At 47.5% G+C, this 25,360-nt stretch overlaps 1 protein-coding gene across 1 annotated transcript; it reads right to left on the bottom strand.

Annotated features, from left to right (window-relative positions):
* Nucleotides 1-5,175: 5,175 nt before the first annotated feature.
* On the bottom strand, nucleotides 5,176-25,094 carry LOC311589199 (uncharacterized protein C13orf42; the record flags this gene model as incomplete). The annotated part of the gene is made up of 4 exons (XM_084767505.1): nucleotides 5,176-5,350; nucleotides 6,232-6,466; nucleotides 8,294-8,441; nucleotides 24,696-25,094. The coding sequence occupies 4 exons, from the start codon at nucleotides 25,092-25,094 to the stop codon at nucleotides 5,176-5,178; spliced, it is 957 nt and encodes a 318-aa protein (XP_084623631.1).
* Nucleotides 25,095-25,360: the final 266 nt, after the last annotated feature.

The following is a 25,360-nucleotide window of genomic DNA, read 5'->3' as shown; positions in this document are numbered from 1 at the left end:
CAAAGCCATAATCCAAACTATTAGGAGATAATAATAGTAATATTATTCACTTGATAAAATAGAAATCACCTGTAAGTCACGTGACCTGACTGTTCCATTGTAAACAACAGGCTGTCACTTAAATATGGATGCTTTGAAAATAACAGTAATAATAATAGTAATAATAATAATAATAATAATAATAATATGATGATGATGATGATGATGATGATGATGATAACGACAAAGCATTAGGCCTTATGTGTCCTCAAGATGCCCCAATGCTAACTACTTGCTGTTCACACATCCCTCTCACAGCCGTCTCGCTCTTCTGCTCCAGGGCCCACTACAGTCAGTGTTAGGCATCTCATATGGATGTGTGCATATCTCATGACTGAGTTTAAGCTCTGAGCTACCTCAAAACTGCCACACACATCCTCCAGCACAGACCATGCCTGGCACAGCCTCAGCCTGAATCCCTCTGTGTTCCCCAGACCCCTTACATGTTCATGTCTCCTGTGCTGTCTTCAGATCTCAGTGCGAGCACCTCACTTTTGTCCATTCAGGTAAACTGTCAATCAAGTCATGGTTCATGTGGTTGCAGGCCCTGAGGACCAGTAGCTCCCTCTTTGCAGCTCCAAGTGAAATGAGGAACATTTGTGTGAGTGAGTGAGTACTCGCTCAGGTTAGGTCATGGTGAACACGACCAAGAGGACAGCGGCTGGTGGGATGGAGAGTGGCACTGGCTAGGAGTGGCTGCAAGCTGACCTTGGAGGGTCAGAAAAATCTTTCCCCAGCCAGCCTCCTGTGACTAACTCAGACTTTCCTGTGACACGCCTTGGGTGACATCGAGGGCCTTCTGCCCAGCTTGCCATCCTTATTGTCATACCTTAGTGCAATCTTGTCATCAGTGTCTGTCCCTCCCACTAGTCTGATGCCAGACAAGCCCCTGTTTATGTTATAACCACAGACGTGGGAGAGAGAGAGAGAGAGAGCAATGCCTAGTACTTTTGCCAAATTACAAATAAACTGACAGACAATGCCCTCCACCTACCCACCCCAAAATATCCATCACGTGTTGGCATCTTGTGTGGCCTGAGGTCTATTCAGTGTCGACTCTGACGGGAGGCAGACAGCCACTGGGGGACGCAGGACGAGGCACACAAGTACCATAGATAGCCCCACCCCAGGGGTGCCATGTGGCCGTATCTAGGAACATCTTTGGGTGAACACCACATCCCGAGGAAGAGAGAGACTAGAAAGAGTGGAGAAACTGAGGAGGCAAAGAGTCAAGCAGAAGACCAAAGGCCAGAGAGTGTCTTCCTGAGGACGGACACTCCAGACTGACTTAGTATCACAGCACCCTGGGAAGCTTCCCACCTCCAGATGCATCATCTCAGGGATTCTGCGTCCCTTTCCCCCGCCCCCCGCACCCCACCTCCCTGCATGTTCTGGCCTAAGCCACAGCTAATGGTTCAGTGCTGTAGAGAGAATATATTGTGTGTTGTATGAATCCGTTGTCCGTCCATTTAAAAAAAAAACAAAACTATGGTCTATAGGAAAGGGCAGAATAGAAGGTGGGACATCTGGCTGGCAGAAAGGATTCTGGGATAGAGCTAGGCGTAGAGAGATTCACCCTGGAAGATGTGAGGAGGACAGATGCATGGTACCTGAGCAGAGGTAGCCAGCCTCTGCTCCCTCCCCCCTCCCCTCCTCCCATTCCTCTCTCCCCCCTCACCTCCTCCCATTCCTCCCTCCCCCCTCACCTCCTCCCATTCCTCCCTCCCTCCCGCTTTCACCCTATTCCCCTCCCCTAGGTCTATAACCCAGGGGGACCTCCTCCCCCACTATATGGTCACAGGCTATCAAGTCTCATCTTGGTAGCCTGCTTATTCTTTCTCTGAGTTCCCCCAGGCCTCCCCACCAAGGGGAGGTGGTCAAATATGGGGCACCAGAATTCATGCAATCCATTCTTAATAATGGCAAGAGACAAATCACCATGAAAGGCAACCAGTGACTAGGGAACACAGCCTTCTGTTGGAGCTACTCTGCTGTATTCTCAGTTGTCGCCTAGCAACCCTGATGGAAGCTTACATGGTGCTGAGAGGGCCAGGGTGAGGGGACACAAAGCCAGTGGCTAAAGACCAGGGGGGGTCTTGTTCTCTTTTAAATTTGCGTCTTTCTTCCCTTCATTTTTTTCATTTTTCCTTCCTTTCCTTCCATTCCTGTTTCTTGTGTGTTTGTATGCACGTGTGTTTACTATGTGCAGGCATGCACCTGTGTGCCCATGTGTGTGCACATATGTGTGTGTGAGGGCCAGCAGATAACTTCAGGTGTCTGTCCTCAGGTACCATCTACCTTGCTTTCTCTCTCAACCAAGGTCTCTCACAGGTCTGGATCTCATCAGTTAGGATACACGAGCAGACTATGGGAGTCCCAAAGATCCACCCATCTCTGGTTTCCCACTGCTGGGATCACAAGTGTGTGCCATCAAACTTGGATTTCAGAATTTCTGTTTTACTTAAAGAAATTTGACATGGGTTGTAGGCATTAAACTTAGGTCTTCATGCTTGTAAGGGAAGAATTTTATTGACTGAGGCAGCATCATATCCCCTCACCTCATCCACACCCCCCCCCAAGCCCTCAAAATTCCATCTTTGCAGGTTTTCACAGACCCAGACTAAGAAAGTCTTGACCAGCTGACCTCACTGAAGGACAAGAATCAGTCAAAGCATCTTGGTTTTCCAATTGCTTTTTATTGTTTCCAATTTAATGTATCTCAGATCCTTGTGCCTACTATCCAAGATTCGTGAGCCTAAGCCCAGATCCTGGCATTTGCCAACAACTTCAAAGTCAGAAAAGTTGTCCCATAAGACATGAGTTCAGCTTGTAGAACTTTTCAAGCAGGCTGTGTTTTAGTAAAGACAAAAGCATTCAAAGTCCCAAGCAAGGTGGACCAGCACGGCTTCGCATCCCCAGGGAGAAGAAAGCGCACCGGGCTCCGAGCATCTTGTCCATCCTGCTGCCTTTTTCCTATCTGTAAACACAAGGCTTACACAGTGCCTTCCCCCACAGTACATCAGAGTGGCCTATCATAAACTGTTGCCCGGCGAGGCTGCATAGACTTCTCCCCCACCCCACCCCACTCCCCCCAACCCCACCCCAAGTTTGTTCACAGCAAAGAACTTTCAAACACAAATGCTTAAAGAAAGCCACATGCAGGGAAGGAATCTGTGCAGATGGGCCATAGCATTAAAGCTGTCCGTAAAACAACTCTGCAGAAATTGCTGGGTTTTGGTCAAGAAACAAAGGAAGGAAACCTCTTGAACGTTGACATTGGCACTTGAAAAACATTGAAGAGGAGGACAAAAAGGACAGGTGTGTGTTCACCTGGGGAATGTGTTGGCTTGGTGCTCTTAGGGCCGCCACACAGTTACTGTCACTTCTCTCTCCTCAGGATTAAAAAATCTCCACTCCAGAGAGTCAAGATCACATAATTAAGGGTTTTTAAAAATTATACTACTTAACTTGAAGAACATCACACAGGCCTTTGTACAATTGTCACGGACACTAAGCCTAGAATGTCCCTGGCTTGATTTAGACAATGCTTTTCTTCCTGTGTTTCCTTCCCTGGCCCAAGAATGTCACACCCATGGGCATGCTCCCTGAAAGGTCACTGCTGCACAAGAAAGGTGCCAGAAATCAGTGAGAAAGGTCTATTGCCCTCCATACACCTGATTTTAGAATCTCTCAGAAGCTAGCTTGATATAGGCCTGGTATGGTGGTTTAAGTGAGAATTGTCCCCCATAGGCACGTGAATTTTAATTCCTGGATCCCAGTTGGTGGAACTGCTTGGGAAAAATTAAGAGGTGTGGCCTTGTTGGGGGAGGTGTGTCATTGAGAGTGACTTTTTAGGTTTCAAAATCGGAAACTAGTGCACACGTGTGTGTTGTGTCTTTCTGTCTTTCTGTCTCTGCCTGTTTCTCTCTCTTTCTCTCTCTCTCTCTCCCTCTCCTTTTCCCTCCCTTGTAGTTATTGTCTCTAGATGTGAGTGCTCTGCTACTGCTCCAGTGTCATGCCTGCCTGCCTGCCTGCCTGCCTGCTGCCATTGCTCCCCACCAGGTTGGCTATGGGCTCAGCCTATGGAACTGCAAGCTCCAAATAAACTCCTCTATAAGCCATCTTGGTCATGGTGTCATATCACAGCAATAAAAAAAGTGACTAAAACATTTGGTTAGTATTTGGATGAGAGAAAAAGCCGGAGGAGGGTCAACATGGAATGTCGTCTGTAATCGGTGACTCTTTAGCTTGATGGGATATAATTCTATGGCAAATAAAGACTGTGTGCTGGATTATATATAAAGCACACACTGAAAGTGGAACTGTGCGTCATACAATGGCTGAACTACAAAAATTCCTCCCAGACAAGGAGAACGTTATGCTTCTAGCTACCTGAGACTGGGAGATGCCGAGCCTGTCAGTGCAGAGCCTGCCGCAAGCTGGTTACATGGATACAGCTTCATTTGTGTGAGAATTAGAAAAGGGAATGGCCCACCTACTGCCACCTCCTTGAGCCAGCTGGCTGTGTGGAGGAGCTGGACAGTGTGATCACAAGACAAGCTCTGACACAACCTTTCTCTATCCTACCATGAGGCCACTGGCTTCATTTTTAGCCTGACCTAGCCACATAAGACTTGGAAACCCAAAGAAGACTGAGAGCAGTGGGGCTGTTTCCTTGGCTGTGTTCTGCATGAAAGGGGGGCCCTCAGGACTTCACCACTGGGCTTCTGAGACACAGCCTTGGAGACTTTGGGCCAGAACTGCGGATGGGTTCCTTTGCAGTTCTGAGCACATTACACGCAGCCATTTGCACAGCCTACTATATGTGGCAGGCCAAGAAAGGTGTCAAGGACACTCGTTCTCGTCCTCTGCGCCTCTGTTCTGGGACACCCACAGCTCGGCTCTGCTTTCCTTTCTTCTTGTCAACTCCTGTGGGAAGCCCAGGCTCGGACTCCTCCAGAACATGTCCCCCCAGGAAGGCTGGGGTCTTTTTGGCACTAGCTGGGCACCGAGAGGTAGCGTGTTGAGGAATCTGGTTGTGTTACAGCTTTATACTTCATTTTTAACTCTACTGAACACTTCACACTGCCTTGAAAGCAGATCTCCTGTCACAGACCCAGGCTAAGACAAGTCGAGTCAGGGCACTGTCCTCTCCCAGAGTCTTTCTCGAATCAGCCATTGCCCTTTGGGATTCTCTGTCCCATAATGATCCGCCTCCATGGACACCGGGGACTCCTGTGTGAAGAGCTCCTCATCCCACTCCGTGTCTTCTCTGGAGAAGCTATGGAGGATCTGTCTGGAGCTCCCCAGTCTGCAAGGGGAGGGAGAGGGAGAAGGTCCGGTTCAAGCTGGCCATGGCACAGAAGGGAGTGACACCCAAATTACCACAGTTCCTTCAGAGAATATCATGTTGTTCCCCCAGTTCTGGGCCTCAGGGAGAACCTTATAGTCATACAGGGTGGGGTGTGGCTAGGCTTCAGGGGGACATTGACCTGGCCTTGAAGGGGAAAGGTCAAGGGTGAGTGCTGGACCATGGCTTTATATGTCAAGCACATTTCTTATTACCCTGGAAGTAAATTGCTTCCAGATTCACCAGAGTTCAGTGGCTTATGATGAGGTAAAGGGACAGCTATGGAACAGACCCTTATGTCCTGTGACATGGCCTATGTGGATGCCCTACACAAGGCACAGGGCATGTGGAACTTGGTCATGGGAACCAGTCTTGGGAGAAAAGGATCTGTCAGGACAGAGGCCACAGGAGCCAGGGTCAGTATGTCCCCCCAGGGGCAAAGCCAGCAGGAAATCCTGCTCTACAGAGCAGAGGTTGGTCAGTGCCTTCCAAGGCAACAAAATCTCCATGTAAAGCTGTCCACTGCCGCCTGCTCTGCTGTGCACAACCCAAGCTGACGTTAGAGATATACAGCGTGTGTAAGCAGCAAGGCAGAGAGGAAGGCGGGCAGACAGGACGGGAACAAGAACGGAGGACAGAGGACAGCAGTGAGCCAGGCTGCCAGAGTACAGCCTGTGGAAAAACATCTCACTCAAGCTCCCCCACCCCCCCACCCCTGCCAGCCTGTAAAATCAACAAATTTAGCACTTGAGATAAGGGACCAAGACACACTGTAAGAAGCAAGTATCCCACAAGTCTGAAGCACGTGAGATGGTCTTGGTCTGTTAAGTCCGGGCACTTACTCTTTTTTGTGGGCTTTGGGCTTAAATTTCAGGGTGTTGAATGCCCCTTCCACGGCCTTGGGCAGGTAAATGGGGTGTCTCTCAAGCCTCCTCTGGGTCCCAGTGACCCTGTGCTCTGTGCTCCTCCGAAATCGGCTGTCTGCGGTGGCGTGAGCGGCAATGGCCTCAGAATGTCTTCGTGGTGCCCTCAGAATCCAGTTGGAGTGCAAGCTGTGCTCCCGTGAGCTGGTGGCCACTAGAAGAGAGAAGCAAGTGGCCTGGGCAGGTGGCCTGGGCAGGTGGCCACTGTCAGGAGAGCAGAAAGTAAAGAAGAGCATGTACAGGCAGGGAATCCACAGTGAAGGAAAGATGGGCTGTCGCTGCAGGAACGCTGCAGCAGCCAGGGCCCCGGTGGAGTCTGGTTCAGCAAGCACGGGGCTGGGACAGAGCCCAGATTTGTACTCATTGACTTGGAAAGATGCCACAGCGTATTGCACATTGTTCAAAGCAATTCTATTTTTGTTAAAAGTCAAATGTAAATAAAATTTGAGTGTGTTGAAAGTCCTTTGTGAAAAGTCGTATGCCCACGTGTCAACAGTGGTAGTGACTTACAGATGGCATTTGTTTTTAGTTTCTTTTTAAAATTAATTTTCAGTCTTAATTATGCGCATGCAAGTCGAGTGTGGGTGCTCTCAGAGGACAGAAGACAGTGTTGAATTCCCTGAAGCTGGAGGTACAGGGGCCCAGTGTGGGTGCTGGGGACTGAACTCCCGTCCTCCCGAAAAGCAATGTGACTTTGTAACTCCTGAGCCCCGGCTCTCCTAGCACCTTTACTTTCTTAACACCATGTGCTGTTTGGTTGATTTGATTTACAATGAAGGTAGATTATTGACAGCAGAGGGGTGTGGCAAAGGGGATGTATCAGAAGACAACCTTCAGGAGTCAGCTTTCTCTGGGGACTTCATTCAGTTTTTTGGGCTCACACATTTTTGCCACAGAGCACTCTTCCTGGCTCATTCTTCCTGCTGCAGCGCTGCCTCCCCCATAGCCCCCAAAACACTGAAAACCTTTCTTTCAGGAGAAAGGGGGGGGTTCACCAGTGACAATGGTGAACAACAGGTCACCTAAAGGTCACATGTACCAGAACAAACACTTGGAAGACAATGGAGGCTCCCACCCACTCTCTAGACAGGAGTAGACAGTTCCTGGATGGACACTCTGAGCAGGCAAACTGCAGAGAGAAAGATAAAGGACTATAGGGTGGCCTGTCGGCTGGCTGTGAAGGCTCAGGAGTGCGCACCCGTGCTGGCGTGGGCTATCTGTCCCTGCGGCTGCTTCTGAGTTAGCCCTGTTCTTTATAAGTAACCCCTCACCCACACTCCTGTCCATAACCTCAGTAAAAACTCCCTGCTTCACCAGTTTGGACATCAGCGCAATCGTTAACTTTGCTCTGCCACGAGTTATCTGTCTAGGACCTAGACATATTTAAGTAGACATGCTTATCTTACGTCTCCCCCAGGAAAAGTGTGTCACACGGGCTTTTGTTTTTCTTTCTTGGCCTTCGTTTTTCTTTTTTCCTTTTGAGACAGGGTCTCACTATGTAGTCTTGGTTGGTCTGGAACTCACTATGTGAACCCACACAGAAACTTCTGCCTCTGCCTCTCAGGTGCTGGGATTAAAGATGTGCACCACCCCCATGCCTGAAACAATGACTTTTCTTATTTTTCTGCAGTGTTTTGTTTGTTTGTTTGTTTTGTTTTGTTTTGTTTCAAAGTAAGGCGTCATGTAGCCCAGGCTGGCCTTGAACTCTCTTTGAGACGTCTGAGCCTCCGGCTTCTTCTCCAGAGGGCTGGGGTTCTATGCATCGCCTTCATGCCTGCTTTATACACTAATCCCTTGCCTCCTCTCATGGAGTCTTCAGCAAGTCCCCCTGTCAGTAGATGAACCATAGGTGTAGGCTAGGGCGTTGACAGCAACGGCGACGGGGCCAAGGTAGAGGGAGCAAGCCTGACACGGCAGTGAGGGCACCCACCCACAGCCCCACCTCCCCTCCCCACATCAGGGTACCTTTCCCAGCACTCACCATCGAAGTCCACGTCTTCATTAGGCGGGTCAGCCTCAGCAGTCCTCGGCCGCTTTTCTGTCTCGAGCTCTGCAATGATGGAGTCAAAGAAAGCGATGGCCTCGGCGACGTCAGTGCTGAACTGCGAGTATTTCTTTGAGGCTGCTTTCTGTCACAGAATAATGGAGGTGAGGCGGTGAGAGAGAATTGCCTGGGAGTTTCTTGGTGTACATGGGAGTCCTCATGTACAAAAGCCAGAAATGTTGAAAAGAATCAACATTCCCAAAACTAAATGCATGTGAGGTTTCATATTGAAGTTTCTGTGGAAATTTTGATGGCCAAGATATAGGTTTTGTTATAGAATTTAACACTGGATAAATGGAATTTTTTAAAGGATGAGATATTATGCATCCATGAAAAAGATGGAATCTGGTCATTTGTTGCAACATAGATGCAACTGGGAGCCATTATGTTAAGCAAAATAAATCATATGATGAAAGGCAAATACCTCATATAATCATTCATATCCAGAAGTTAAACAACTGGATCTGATGGAAATAAAGGGTAAACAGCGGCTCCCCGGAGAGAGGGGGAGGGAAGAGAAGAGGAGAAACGCAAAGAGGTGAATGCGGGTCAAAATAGTTGGACAAGAGGGGAAGTTCTAGAGTTCTGCAGCATAGCAGTGGCTGTAGTCACAACGATTTACTGTATGCTCTGTGAAGAACTAGAAGACGGGCTCGGAGACTTTCAACAGGAAGAATGAAGGATGTTGAAGAGGTTGGAAATGCTCATCATCACGACATCATCAATAGGTACTGCATACACGTATCAAAGCATCACATGCTACTGTGTACATATGCACATATGCACATATGCATATAACTATTATGTGTCAATTAAAAAAATGTTAGGGGTGTGTTTGTCAGAGCGTCCAGTGGAAGGGAGATCCTCAGCCACTGCAGGGTTCCCGTCTCAATGATGGATTAGGAAAAGGAAGGCAGCACCTCTGTTTCTTCCCTGGTCATAGATTGATCATCAGACATTCAAGAAAAGAATCTGCCCTTCTTTTGCCTGCACAGTAGCTGACACACTGCTTTATAGGGAGAAGGGGACCAGCAGACACATAGGCCGCCATCTCTTGGAAGCCGGGGCACCGTGAGGGGCTCCACAGAGAACACCAAGTGAGATGCGTGAGGAGGATGGAGATATGAACAGCCGACGAAAGCTCCATGAGGGTTTCCAGAGAAACAGGACACGGTGGTCAATGTGGGCGAGCCCTGCTCTGTGATACTTTGAGAGTGGTTGTGTGAGCATGGCATTAGACGTGAGCAGAACTGAGTCACGGATTAGAAAGTCGAGTGGCATCTCCAGGTGCACACTGTGGTGTGCTTCTTGTATGGCCGGGACACACTAGTCACACAATCTCTCTCTTTCCCATTTTCTTTTTTCTTTTTCGCAACTGCAAAGAACTTTCTTATAGGAGAAACTGCTGAAGGAGCACAGTACCCACCTGAATATTTTCTCTTACAAACAGAAAAATGGCCTCAGGTGCTCAGTGAACCACCTTCAAATGAGCCACTAACTTGAGAGCAAAGAGATGAGAGCGGGACACACGCTGACAGGACAGTAGGCTGACCTGCCTGTCTTTCCTCCGGCAGATGATGGGGCTGAGAGAGCAGCTCCAAGGACAGCAGGGGTAGAAGTGGAGGTGGAGCACAATTTGACCAACAGAAAGTAGAGATGTTGCAAATGTGGTGTCCCAGGGCGCCAAGGGCTGGGAGTGGATTCGGGACTTCTTCAAGTTCAGCCTGATTGTGCCATCTGTGTCGCTTATTCTCCTCGGGAACTCTTTCACACTCCTAACTTAGAGCAGTGTGTACCAGAGGACACAAGAAGGTCCTCACCATGACCTTGGGCTTCCCAGCATCCTGGACTCTAAGAATGTGTCTATCGTCTTTGTAAATTACTCAGTAACATTAACTGAAATTATCCCAAGACAACAAGTTTTACATTTAGGTGATTTAAAAACAAAAAAACGATTGTATTCCCAGCATTTTAATGACAACGCTGCATTGTCTTCTGGTTTGTGTTGTCTCTGATGAGAAATCTACCACTTTTAATCTTTATTCTGTGGTGTGATATATGTCCTTTTTCATCTTACCTCTCCAGCAGTTTTGTTATAAAACGCCTAGATTTTACTGCTGTGATTTATCTTTCCCGTTGTTTTCTAGAGATCTAAATCCTGTGGTTTATTGTGCACAGTCAACTTTGGAAAGTCCGGAGCTATTGTTTCCGCATGCTCCTGCTGTGACTGCTGGCATCCCACACCTCCCAGTGCCCGCCATGTCTGCAGCCATTTGGGGGGGGAGGTGCTAACTTTTCTTGTTGTGTTGGTTTTGATTGCTTCCCGTCTTCCATTCTGTCTTCACCTTTGCTGATTCCTTCCTTGGCCGTGTGATATCTGCTAGTGAACCCACTTGCCACAGTTGGGTCTCAATCACCCTGAGAAAACATCACGACTAAAAGCAACTGGGGGAGGAAAAAGTTTATTTCATCTTACTGCTTTTAGCCCACCACCTGGCAACATCAGGCTAGAAACTCAAGGCAAAAACCAGAGGCAAGAGCTGATGCGGAGGCCATGGAGGGGCTACTGCTTATTGACCTGCTGCCATGGCTTGCTCAGTGCTTTCTTGCAGTACCTGGGGCCACCAGCCCAGGGATGCCACCGCCCACAGCGACCTAGGCTCGCCCACATCAATCATCAATCAAAAAAATACTCATAAGCTTGCCCGCAGGCCAATCACGTGGGTGAGTTTTTTCCCAATTATGTTTCTTTTTCAAAATAACTCTAGCTCGTGTCAAGTTGACATAAAAACTAGCCAGCACAATTGATCCTTTGTCAGCTTGACACCTAAACATATCACTCTTCAACTATAACATTTTCTTACTTATTTTTCCCCCAAAACCTCATTGACACATTAGTACTAGAAGTATTATACTGAGACGTTAATAGTATCTCAATATTAAAAAAAAAACCCACATTCCAACCTTTAAAAATCCCACATACACATAAATTTAAAGACTTTTTTTTTAAATTTAGCCTCTCTAAAATGCCCAAAGTCTCGTTCAAAGTTCAAAGTTTCTCTAAAACACCCAGTCTCTCTGAAATTCCCAAAGTCTCTTAAAATACCCAGTCGCTCTGAAATATTCAGTCTCTCTAAATTTCTAAAATCTCTGTAAAAATTCAAAATTTCTCTAATATATCCAAGATCTTATAATTATGGGTTCCTATAAGTTGTTTTTAAAAGTTAAATAATTTTTTTTATTTCAAGAAGGAAGAACGAAGGCACGCTCACAACAAGAACAATGCAAAACCAAACTCCGATGGTGTCCAGTGTCTGGGATTTATTCACTATCTTCTGGGCTCCATAGGGCTCAGGCGGTTGCACCTCTCTAGCTCTGCCACTCACAGCCCACTCAGCTGGTCTCACAGCCTTCCATTATCTGCACGCCACCCCTGGTGTTTGTTCTCAGTGGTCATCACCCATGCTGGCACTTCCAAAATTCTCAAGTCTCTGCAGCAGGGCTGCACCTTTACCGGTAGCTGCCCTTGGGACCTCTTCGGGAACTTAGACCCTGGCACATGGTACCAAGCCTTCACTACCTCAGATTTGCGGCTTCCGCTGTGTGGTCTCCTGGTGCCAAGATGCTCTCCAGGACCCCTTCACACCTTCAAATCCAGGACCACCAGAGGGATTCTTCTAGACATCAAGTTCAGCTGCCAGCATGGATACAGTGTGGCCCTTCTGTCCCACAGCTCCTGTGTGCTGGCCTTGAGAAATAACACTTCCCTGAAGATTTCCTTTTCTCATTTCTTCTTATCCCAGCTGACTCTTTAGCTTCAACTGACCAAACCATATATTTGTAGTTCGAAATATTGAACAGCCTAAGATTCTTTAAGTCTTCCGGAGTTCCCTCTGAGAGACTTCACTAGCCGTTCCTGCATTATCTGCTCTCAGCATTATCCTCCACGTTCCCACGACAGCTCATTAAACTCTGAACACTCAATGGCTTTTCTAGCCCAAAGTCCCAAAGTCCCTCCCACAATTCTCATCAGGTCTGTCACGGTCACAGCTCACTATCTAGTGCCAATTTCTGTCTTAGGGTTTCTATTGCTGCAATAAAACATCATGACCAAAAGCAAGCTAGGGAGGGAAGGGGTGGTTTTATCTTATAGTTCACCATCCAGCAGAGTCAAGACAGGAAACCCAAGGCAGGAACTAGAGACAGGCACCGAAACAGAAACCACGGAGGGGTGCTGCTTACTGCCTTGCTCCTTGTGGCTTGTTCAGACTGCTTTCTTATAGAGCCCAGGACCACCAACCCAAGGGTGCCACCTGCAATGATCTGGGCCTTCACAGATCAATCACCAACCAAGAAAATACCCACAGGCTTGCCCATGAGCCAATCTGGTGTGTGGGGGGGTGACTTTGCTCTGTTGAAGTTCCCTCTTTCCAAATCACTCTAGCTTGTATCATGTAGACATAAAACGAGCTAGCACCCTCACCAAAGGCCCTCTTCGTGATGTAGCTGTGTCCTTTCTAGTCTGGCCATTGGATTCTTTCGGAAAATTTTCTGTCTTTTTACTGGAATTCTCCATCAGACACTGCTTGCTTGGCTTTTAAGCAACAATCATTGTTTTAAAACAATTCCCTTCAGATGGTCCCAACATCTGTTGCTCTGAGTCTTGTCTGTTAAGTTTCTCATTTCTGGACACTGCTTCCATCTCCCTTCTTCATACGACATTTTGTTAAAATCTGTACATTCTGTGTTGCCAATAGGCACTGGGGGTTTTGGTATCTGAAAACTGTCTTTGCCTCGCCCGGCCTTCCATTTGGCTTTTTGTCAGGCTTAGTCAGTCTGCTGATGTTGCTATGGCTACCAAGCATGGACCACTTTTTCATTTCCCTTGAAACACCATGTTAAAAGTGGAGGCTAATTTCCAATGAGCTCCTTTCTCCTCAGCATAGGTCCCCACCATGATACACTTGCCAGAGCATCCTTCCTCACACTGTGGCTGTCTCCTGGCAGAGTTCCACTACTGCTCACTTCTAGATGCTTGTTTGCATGGTGGTGGGAGGCAGGGGCGACAGCCTGTTTTTATAACCCAGTCCCAGTCTTAGGCAGTACCCTATGTTTGGGAATCATCTGGACTGGCTTATGAACTTCCCTCAGCAGCTGGTCCCTCCTGTATGCCTGCACTGTAAGGGATACTGGCTTAGGGTCTGCCTGCCTTTTGTGAGCATCCACTTAGGATAACAGAGAGACGGCTTCCTATATTTGTGAAGGAGCTCCAGCTCCGGGAGGCTTTCCACATATATGGCTGCCTCACTAGAGCAGGAGCAGCTGTCTTGATGAGGCAACCGAGAAAGAGGGGGACATGATAAAAACACGGGCATGGAAAAGCACCTCCTGCTCCAGAGTCAGACTGAATTCTTCACTAGCCCAGAAACACTATCTCAACCCACTTAACACTTGCTACAAAGGCTGAAGACATACAGCTAATGTCCTTCTCGTGTAGTGATACCTCATGTTCAGGTAACCGTGTGTCAGGGTTAAGGCCTCAATCCCTTTCCCCACACATCGCCTGAAAGTTTCCAAAAAAGACCATTAACTTCGTCTGCAGGAAAGATGTCCAATTTCCTTGAGTCTCGGGGACCTTGCCAACTGTAGTCCTGTCTGCTGCCCCCAGGAACTGCCCTGTGAGCTCCTTTAGGCTTCTCAGTCACTCTTTAAAGAAAATCTGAATCATGAGTTTTGTGCAAATACAATGGCTCTCCCTTGCGGAACCCAAACCCACACCTGCCGGGACTCTTCTCCGAGAAACCCACACCTGCTCTCCTGGGTGTGTCTTGCTGTCTTCTGAGTGGTTCTCCTTTTCTCAAGCCTTGCGCTTACTTAAGCCTGCATGAAAATATCATTAATAAACTCCAACTCTGCTTTAAATGGCCAGCCCTGCAATTCTTCTTGGCATCAAAGCTAAAGATCCAACTTGGCCCGAGGTCCTGGCCTAAAAGTCTAGGCCAACACCCCCAGGCTTTGGGTGGTGACAAGAAGGGGCTGTGCCTCTGCCTCTGCCTCTGCCTCTGCCTCTCCTCTGCCTCTGCCTCTGCCTCTGCCTCTGCCTCTGCCTCCTCGCTCCCCAGCTGTAACAACCATCACTTACTGCAGCTGCAGCTAATTCTCCCCTTGGATTTTAGTTTAGCTGGTTTCCCAGGGACCTCAGCTATCTGGTGGTGCCAATATATATACACAGTTATACACCCACATTTATGTGGGTGAATACACACATATACATATACATATGCATATACATATACATATACATATACATAACTTGCTGCCTATTTGGGTTGCTGTTGTTTTAGAAATGGGTGTGGGCAAGAAGAGATGGCTCATGCTTGAAATCTCAGCAGCTGGGAAGGAAAGGCATTGGGTCAGGGTTTTATGGCCATCTGAGGGTATATGGCACCCTACGTAACAACATAAAATGTTTAAAAAGTAGAGTAGGGATATAGCTCGGTGGGAGAGTACTTGCCTAAACCAACTGGTTCTATGGTTCAATTCCCAGTATCCTCAAAGTGTGTTAATCAATTAATTGATTAATTAAATTAGTTAAAGTGGGAATTTTACTCTTCCTAGTTCTCTCCATCATGAGCGTCTCTCAAGTTAATACTATATTTGTCATCTTTTCCTTTTTATTTTTTGCTCTTTTACGTTGAAAATCTGGGTTCCATATGACATAAACAAAACCACTTCCTGTACCTTAGTGTGCATGATCACTCAGAGCATCCCCAACATCAGCCTTGAATGGGAATGAGAACCCTCTGTCCTGAGCCTTGTCCCGCCTGAGGCCTGTTGCGAGGACTTTCTCCTGTGTGAGTATGCCGTTGACTTGGTGAACACTCACTTTCATTTGCTTCCCCCCCCATCACACACACACACACACACACACACACACACACACACACACACACACACACACTTTTGTTTAATGTGTTAAAAGCCACAACAGCATTCAAGGTTCCATGCAATTAGAACCATCACTGGAGAGGGAGACTGTTTCTGTGATAGCATCTTCTCCTGGCATCCTGGATCCTTTCACTAGTCTACGTCTGTCTTCCCATCATTCCTTCCTGAAAACATAAGCAAACGTATAGAGCACACATGATGGTGCAAACCTATAACCCGGCATCCAGGATGCTGAAACAGGAGGTTGGTGAGTTTAAAGGCTAGCCTGGGCTACATAGTGAAATGTGTCTTATCAAGAAAAAAAGGGTGTGGCTGTAGACATGGCTCAAAGATTAAGAGCACTGGCTGCTCTTCTAAAGGTCCTGAGTTCAATTCTCAGCGACTACATGGTGGCTCACAAGCATCTCTAATGTGATCTAATGCCTTCTTCTGGCCTGCAGGCATTACATGCAGGCAGAACACTATACATAATAAATTAAATCTTTAAGCCCCCTCCCCCCCCAAAAAAAACCCAAAGGAGCCAGAAAGATGGTCCAGGAGATAAAGGCACTTGCTGCAAAAGCCTAACAACCCTGAATTCAATCCCTGGAACCCACGTAAACAGAGGAAGGAAGGACCTCCGGCCTCTGCATGTATGCCAGGACACAACCCATGCATGCATCTTGCTCACGCACATATCATTTTTCTTCCTTATTTTTTTATATTTTTGTTTTATGGGTGTTTTTGCTGCATATATGTCTGTGCAGCATGTGTGCGCAGTGCCCTTAGAGGCCAGAAGAAAGCCCTGGATCCCTGGAACTGTAGCTACAGGTGGTTGTGAGCTATGCCACGGGTGCTGGGATTGCAACCTGAGTCCTTTGGAAGAGCGGCCAGTGCTCTTAGCCAGTGAGCCATCTCTCTGGCATCTGAGGCATGGCTCAGCTCCTTGCTGTGTGAGCATGGATCCCTGAGTTCGGATCCCCACAGTCTACATAAAGCTAGACAGGGTGGCACACACCTGTACTCCCAGCTCTCCTGTGGTAAGATAGAGGTGGAGAATCCCCATGATGCCTTGCCTGGTGGACCCAGCAATGAACAGGAGACCCTGTCTGAAATATAGTGAAAGTCAAGCACAGACACCCAAGGGTGCCTTCTGATCATCACATACACACATCCCCATTCACACACATGAACGGGCACAAACACATACACACACAAGAGTTTCAAAAGTAACAGTCAGTTTGTACCCATGTGGGTGAACACACACACCTGTGGACCTGCCTCTTCACTCTGCATCCAGAATGTGGCTCAGTGGTATACACAGAGTCTCTGCATCCCTCTTAACAGCTGCGTAGTTTTCCACTGTACCCATGCTCCGTGGACATAAAGGTCTTTGGGTTATTTGTAAGCTTCAACTCCAGCAATTAGAGAGGCATGGAAGACTCTCATGTCTGTGTCGTTTTGAACTTTGCCAGTAGGAGCCTAGCTTGAGGTGGAGTTGTGCGAGTGCCCAGTTTACTGTGCATGAGTTTTTAAAAGGTGGTGGCCAGTGAACAGCAGCTTGGAGTTTCCTTCATGAGATACACTTTGAAATGCCTCCGAGTGCAGTGTGTGTTATTCTCACATGTCAACGCAGAGGCTTGATTCTGGACTTTCCTGCCTTCCATGAGCTCTCTGACCCACACTCATGGCAATCCTCCTGTCACAGGATCAGAGGCTGAGGATTCAGGGACATGGCTGAATCACAGGAAAACCTACTTTACAAAGAGGAGGTCCGCAGGTTCAGGTGTTTGTTACCAACAAGCTGCGTGAGCCCAAGAATCCTGCAAGTGAGCTCAGAACTCCAGGCCAACTCCATTGCTTCCTCTCTGCCTTAACTACTTAGAAAGGCCTGCTGTGATGTAGCCTGCTTTCTGGGGCAGGCTGACTACCCCTGAGACTCACTGGTCCCTTTGCCATCTGCCCTTCTCCACTCAGGAGACGACTCACCCACTAAGGGCATCTCTCCCAGAGAATGGAGGACACGCACCTGCTTTCACAGGTCCGTAAGGTTATCAGTGTCCAGCTCCCCTGTCTCTGCTGCTTTGTCAAGCAGGAGGCTAGAATTACTTTTCCTATGTGGAATCATTTGCATTTTTCCAACCCAAACCCCATCACCTTTCCCACTTTAGTTTCTGACTCCCTGAAGGCAATTCCCAATGTTTTTCCACATTACCTTTCAATCTACCATCCTGCCTGGCCTCATCTGCCCTATTGGTACCTAGGCTGTTTCTTTTCTTCTGGGCTTTCCAGGGGACCTGCTAAATGAACTTCCCCTGTAAATGGCAACCAGAAGGGAAGGAAAGAAGATGCTCTACCTGCACCCAGTGCAAAGGAAACCCTCACGCGCTTCTAGCCCCCTGCATCCTTTCAGACTGGTCCATGTCCTCCCATCCCACCCCGACCCCATTGGTGAGAGTCATTTCCTGGGTTCCCTCCTTGAAGTCTTCACAGTGGTCACCACAGACAGAGCTAGCCATGCTCTTCCATGCACGGGTTCTTCCTTGTGTGCACCGAGCCACACTCACTGCTGTTCTACACTAAATCTTCACGTCTTCCATGAGATGCTGTTGGCCAGTCACACAGGGTATAGGGCACCACTTACAAAATGTGATCTAATAAAACCACTTTAAGATAAAGCTCTTCTGCCACAGACAGAATTCTGCCTAAAAAATGGGCAAGCTTAGATGCAGGCAGAGTTGACAGTTGAACTCTGCCAAGACAAGATAAGCAAGTCCTCAATAGTTCCTGTTTTGCAAATATGTCTGTCAGAGATATTGGGCTAGAGGCTGAAGATGATGCTCCAACATTACAGAGAGTTATGGGTGACTGTTCAGGCAGCAAATTGTCTGTCATTTTTTTTTTGGAAGCTGCTAACTTACACTTCCAGTTCACTTTGGTGTTTCAGTTTTATTCCTCCTCAAGTCTCTAATGGGGTTGAAGTTTAATTTTACAATTAGGCTTAGCTGGTTAGGGGCTAAGATGTTTTTAGATCAAGGCAGATGTTTTAAGTTAATAGAGATGAGATATGACAGCTATTGATTTTCATTCAGAAATTTAGACCCAACAAGATTGGAAAGATGTTTACTTCAAGTTTATCAAATACAAAAAGCCAGATCACTATGAATGTAACATTTATATAACTCCTGATTGTATGTAGTTTATTTTATTCATGTGTGACAATATAAATGTATATGTCTAAAAAAGAAGCATAATAAAAATGGGGGGAAAAAGATAAGCCTCAAGAACTCCAACTACAGCATCTTGCCCTCGGGCATCGTCCTTGACAAGGAGCCCCAGGACCACGCCAAAAGCAATCCTCTTCCTTTTCTTCCTCTGTTTTAGACAGGATCTTGTTATATGCCCTGGCTGGCCTCAAACTCACAGAGAGCTACCTGCCTCTGCCCCTTGAATGCTAGGATTAAAGATGTGTAGCCAAATGCCCAACACCAATATGCATCTATTATTTTAACACTATAGCGTTTAAAGAGAGAGGTGCTCATAATTGAATGGGATTTTATTTAAAAAAAATAATGAGAGTTCATGAAACAAGGTCTATCTATAGGAAAACAGAAAATACAGTCATTGGGGCTTGAATGCAGGCATGCACATATCCACATATTCCTTGTCCACAGGTAAGCTAGCAGTGTAAACTTGCCCAGGCTGAATGAAAACTCAGGGAAGTAGACAGCAGAGCTGAGGTGATCGATACAAGGAGATAAAAAACGAGGAAAGATCCCTAGAACAGCTAACTGTTGCTGTTGTCTACTACGATTAAACACTCTATGTACTGGCATGTGCACACACACATATGTGTACATATATATTTTATATATGTATATATACATGTGTGTGTACACACACACACACACACACACACACACACACACATATATATATATATATATATATATATATATATATAGAGAGAGAGAGAGAGAGAGAGAGAGAGAGAGAGAGAGAGAGTCTGTGTCAGTACTAACATCCTGTGAATAATAGATATTTGGAATCTATTAACTTAGTAGACTCTCTAGCTCCCATAAACCCAAAGCTAGCATGTCATCAGACAGCATTTGAGGCCTGTAGTGGGAGATTACTCCATCTTGTGTAACTGTTTCTCTAGCACACCCACAGGCACCAGCCAATGCCAGCTGGATTCCTCTAGAAGCCTTTAAAAGAGCCTGTGAGCTCCTCCTCAGGGTCACTGCCATTTTGTATGGATGGTTGACCCCTGAGTGCAGGCTCTTTCTGCAAGATAAACACTTTTTGTTTTTTCATACTATTTGAGTCTGGGGTCTTCCTTCAACAATTTTTGGATTCTTACAATTGATACTATTTTTATAGAAGTTATAAAAGATATTTCAAAATATCTTTTTACCTAAAGGGTTTTCTAGGATCAAATTTAATGCACCAGGACTGGGGCAATGGCTCGGTGGGTAAAGTGCTTCCTGTACAAGCATGACAGCCTGAGTTTGCATCTCTTACATCTACTCCTAATTGGGGTATCAGGCAGATCCCAGGAGATGCTGGCCAGCAAGCCTAGCCAAAACAGGTCAGTGGGAGACCCTGTCTTAAGGCGGCAATGTAGAGCGCACTAGAGAAAGCTACCCATTATCCTGCCCTAGCTGAGGACACACACACACACACACACACACTTTAATGCACTAGTATAAAGCTAGAGCTTAACTCCCTGTCTTAAGTAACAAAGCACAGGTTAAATGCATGCCGCTCCAGTGTTATATAAGCCTCTAAAATGCAATGCTTAGGAGAATGCCATAGTTACTTTCTTTTTGTAGTGAGAAGACACCATGACCATGGCAACTTACCAAAGAAAGAGTTTATTGGGGGCTGGCTTACAGTGTCAGAGGGTTAGAAGCTGCGACCATCCCAGCAGGGAGCATGGCAGCAGGCAGACATGGTGCTGGAGTAGCAGCTGAGAGGTCACATTCTTTTCCACAAGCAGAGGACACAGTGAAAGAATGGCATGGGTTTTTCAACTTCAAAGCCCACCCCAACAGTGACACACCTCCTCCAAAAGGCCACATCTCCTAACCTTTTCCAAACTGGGGACAAAGCATTGCAATATATAAGCCTGTGAGGACCATTTTCAATCAAACCAGCTCAGAGAACATTTTCCCACGCTGGTTTCTCGTGAACTAGAATTGTTAGTAGGGCCAATTTTTCCAGGGGCAGTTTCTAATTGTACCATTAACTAACCCATTAAGCAATGGAAGCTGGATAAAGCTGTAATGCTGGGCGTGTTTAATAATTAAAAGGCCATGGCCATCAGCTAATAGATCTGTAAGCATGGGCTTGATTTTCAGACTTTTCTTTTATAATTTTGTTTTAGGACTTGTTTGTATTATTTTTATATTGTGTACACATGAGCATGTATGTGTGAGTGTGCACTATGTGTGTGCTCACGGAAGCCAGAGAAGTCCTTGGAGCCCTTGGAGACAGAGTTTACAGGTAGTTGTAAACTACCTGATGTGGGCGCTGGGAAGTTTGTTTGGGTCTTTCTGGAAGAGCAGCAAGCATTCTCAAGCCCTCCGCCATCTTTCAGAGCCACAAACTAGTTTTCTTTAAGTATGTGCTTTTGCTGGAAGGGTTTATATTCATCCTGCATAATTTTGTGGCAGTTGCTTGTCAATACCCTGCAGAAGCACAGTTTCTAAGCTAGAGCCCCAGACAAAAATTTTCCCTAAGATACCAGGATACCACCCCATGGGACAGACAGAGTGAAAGTCAAGCCGGGCGGTGGCGGCACACATCTGTAATCCCAGCATTTGGGAGGCAGAGGCAGACGGGTCTCTGTGGGTTCTAGGACAGCCAAGTCTACATAGAAAACACTGTCTCTAAAAAAGTAAAGGAGAAAGGAAGGAAGGAAGGAAGGAAGGAAGGAAGGAAGGAAGGAAGGAAGGAAGAAAGAAAGAGAAAGAAAAAGGATGGATTCCAAGTGGGCTTGACCTAACATCTAACACTTTTTTTATACCTCTTAGTCCCTTAAAATTTGTCTCTAAAGGGTTTTATTGGCACTAACTCCTTAACATCTGTTACTTGCCCCTCGTGATGTGGGACTATATCAACCCAGCTGGGACAGATCTTATCTTAGTATTAAAGGAAAGTTCATCTCAAACCAGATGGCTAACCATAATGTCTTCAGTGAAAATCACCCAGAAGCAAGGAGGGAGTTATCAGACTCAAGGTGAGGTTACACTTGAACAGGGGGTGCTTGCGTCGAATTGCAAGCAGGGAGGTCTTGCGTTTGAGGTCAGCCTGAGCTTCGTAGAAAAACCATGCCTCAAAACCATGCCTCAAAAGCAGCAACAAAGATGGAATCACTTGTGTCATTCCTTCCAACAGTGATTCAGGTAAGCCACAAAGATGTGGCTCTTATGCATGGTCACCTGGCACTGATGATGTGCTTGGACCTCAGCCCCTCCAATACTGCCTGTGATACTTGTTCCAAGAATAAAAGTATTTCAGAGGTTTTCACAAGCCCAGCATATCACCCCAAATCCCTCAACATTGAAGTCTGAAAACGAAGGAGAGAACTGTCCTGACAGCAGAGGAGAGGTTTTAAGAAAGATTTGTGCTATCTGGCTGGTAAAATGATGCTTCCCAAAGAACTGAAAAACCTCAAGGCTGAGGACTTGCCACACAAGCATGAGGACTTGAGTTCAAATCCCACCACCCGCATAAAAACTGCACTTCCAATCCCAGTGCCAGGGAGGTGGGTCCCCGGGATTTGCTGGCGGGCCAGTCTGGCCTAATGGGTGATTCTCAGATTTCAGAGAGATGTTGTCCCAAAACCCAAGGTAGATGCTTATGAGAAATAATGTCTGAAGTTGACCTCTGACCTCCGTACAACACAAGGACTCACACATACTCCAACCCCATTCACACATGCTTCCAGAGAAAGAACTTGCCTCCAAGGAAGAGATGTCACATGGTGCTAACAACGTACCAGGCCACCCTGCAGGACAGACCAGACACAAGGCAGTGATGGGTCAGGGATAAGTCAGGGCACACCATGACCAGGACTGTTCCTCTATTCGTCCTCCTTGTCCGGTATTAAACATAACCTCATGTCAGTGTTCTGAAGATGGGTAGCTTTTTGTCCTCTTCTCACTGCGGCCACATTGAGTACCTCCCCTCCCTCCCCTTTTCACTAGTGCTTGTCTTTTTAATTGGTGTACTGGGGGGGGGGGGGACGGGCGGGGACAAACAGCCTATAACAGAGAGCAGGAAAAAGAACAGCAGGGGCCTAAATCTAGACTCTTGGTAGGACCATGGCATTTCAGAAGGAAAGAGCCCTCTTGGTGGCCGTCCTGTCATCCCTGGAGCCTTATTGTATTCTCTCAAGGGCAAGCCCAGCATATGGCTTTCCATAGGCTAAAGGCAGAGGGGCCAGCAGTTGGTCTGCAACTGCTGGGTGGAAGCCCCTGGCATTTCTGAGGTAATAAATACTGGTCCAGCAGGATGGGCTAGGTACCAGCACCTGTGGGAAAGGTGCTCCTCTTCCTCCTCCTCTTCCTCCTCCTCCTCCTCCTCCTCCTCCTCCTCCTCGCAGGGTGCGGCATCACACCCATAGCTTTTGCCACTAAGGCAGGTCCAGAGAAGTCAGAAGAGTAAAGCTCAAACTTATTCGGTCTGCTTCCCTTCAGCATCTCTTCAATACTCTGCTCTGCTTGTGTAAGGAGCCGTAAAAACAATGGCTCAAAGAGTAAAAAAAAAATTGTCCAGTGCGACAGAGAAAATAAACTGAAAGCTTGGCCCAAGGGGAAGAAGAGGAGCTAGCCTCCTGGGAAGAGATTTCACACCATTCAGACAGCCTCTCATCGCTAAATCAGCATACACATTTCTTTCTTGGGCTTCTGTTTCCGGGAAAGTGGGGGGGGGGGGAGAGAATATAGGAATTTTCTACCTATGGTTCTGGTCAAACTGTAAATAAATCCATCTTCCTTTATCAAGTAAGGTCTGTTCCCTTTTTTTTTTTTTTTTTTTGAAATGCAGGGAGACTAAGGGAGGAATAGTTGATGAACAGAGGCACCAGGTAAGCTGGGAGGTCACACATGGCAGGTGGCCATATGCTGCACAGCTGCTCCACTGGGCGAGCCTTTGCGTGCCCACGCCCCCCCCCCTTACTCCGCAGCAGCGTAAGAAGCCAGCCATGTCCTAGCAAGGAAAGCTCCATCTGCAGAGCGGTCCTCAGTAAGCAAGGCCCAGAATCCCAAGAGAGTCGAACTGGAATAAAGCCCAGAGCCTCGCAGCCTCCTTTGTCACCATTGCCTGTTCTAGTAGAAGAAACTGGCTTAAAATTCATACCAACTGGCCCAGGCCTCAGCATCTTGACCCCAGACTAGGAGGCCCTCCCTTTTATGGGGCTCAACACTTAACACACTTTTACAGTTAAAATGATCATTTAACCCACTTCCGCGTGGTATTAAGTGCAAATAGTTGAAGCCTGTTGGGTTAAGCCAAGCCCCAGAGATTTGATAACAGTCCAATGAGCCATTCAACATTAATAAGCCTTGTAGAGCCTGCAGGGCACTCTGGGAAGACAGTGAGGCCTAGCTCTGAATACCTGGTCTAGCCATCAGGAAAATTTTTGTTAGAAATATGCAACAGATGACACTCAAACCAGAGGCACTATAAATAAACAGACCAGCACGAAATGGTAGCACGGTGCACAGACTTCCAGCCCCACCATTCAGGGGGCCCAGGTGAGAAGATTGCAAGTTTAGGGCCAGCCTACGCTATGTAGAGACACCCCAGTCTCGGAAATAAAACGCAATGAATTGTGCCAAGGAAGTGAGTAAAGGAGTAACTGGGCCAGCAGAGAGAGATGGGTTTCTGAGCCTCAGTTTGCCCTTCAGAGACATAGAAGCACTGGCATATTTGGATGCTATAAAGGAAGAAGGTAAGATTTGTAAATCCCCACAGCAAGCATCAACAGCAAGGCAAGCACATAAGGTTTCTTTCCCGGGTGTCATGCGTGTGTCTGGCTGGAGACTTTTCAGATGTGGTAACAGCACAAAGAAGAGCAATCATTTGTGGAGAGATTTGTTGCTGTTCCCCAAAAGCCGTCTCTATCAAATCCGGCACTAAGCCAGACGCAGGTGCAGAACCCGGTGGAGCCTAGGCCCTTGCCCGTTAGATCTGGTACCCAATCTCCTCAGCACTGAAAAGCAGCTCTCCGCAAGCCCAGGATCCCAGGAAGTCTGAGGACGGCGGCCCACCCTGGAAACTGTCAGACCCACTCAGTGGTGCCCACTTGGGAGAGGCAGAGGGGGGCGGGGACGACTCCCAGCAAGTGTCCCGAGGCTCTGGGACGAACCACAACTTGCAGCCACTCAGCGTCCACACTCACCTTGCCTTCTCCTGGGGTCTTTGGCGCTGCTCCCTTAGAGGACTTGGAGGAGGTGGACCCAGGGCCCTTCGTGCGCCTGGGCCTCAGGTCACCCAGGCTGCTGAGATACTTCTTGCGCAGGGCTAGCAGCTCCTGAAGGTATTGTAGGCAGTCCTGGGTGCGCGAGTACATCCAGGCCCGGTCCTCCTGCTGCAGATAGTGCAGGCTGCTATCCATGCTGTGGGTGCTTCTGTACTTCTTTAAGGACACGCTGGACCTCTCGAAGTGGTCCCCAACCACATACATGGAGGTGCTGCGAATCAGCCTGACAGTAGGGCTGGCTCCCGGATAGTAGGAGCCCTCTGCCGCCGCCTTCCCCTGTGGACCGTGGTGGAGGATGGAGTGGATCTTTCTGAGCATGGTGCTCGGTTTCCCACCGTGGGAACTGCCTGCCGCCCCGCACCGGTGTCACTTGATCCAGCTGCAGCAGGCAGGGGAGCCCATATGCAGGCCCTGGGCCACCGGCCTCCCAGGAGGCTCAGCTCTCACAATCCCAGTGAGGAAGAGCTGCGTCAGGTGGACAACATGCACCTCTCTCACGGAAGGACACTTACATGGGACAACCAAAATGACATATGAACGCCACCCCAGGAGACAGTGCTCAGGCGGGCCTTTCGAACCAGTTG

The sequence above is a fragment of the Acomys minous genome (assembly GCF_964271855.1).
Source record: "Acomys minous genome assembly, chromosome: 18".
NCBI lineage: Eukaryota > Metazoa > Chordata > Mammalia > Rodentia > Muridae > Acomys > Acomys minous.
The sequence above is the reverse complement of the archived record's forward strand: the minus strand, read 5'-3'. Positions and strand labels throughout refer to the sequence as shown.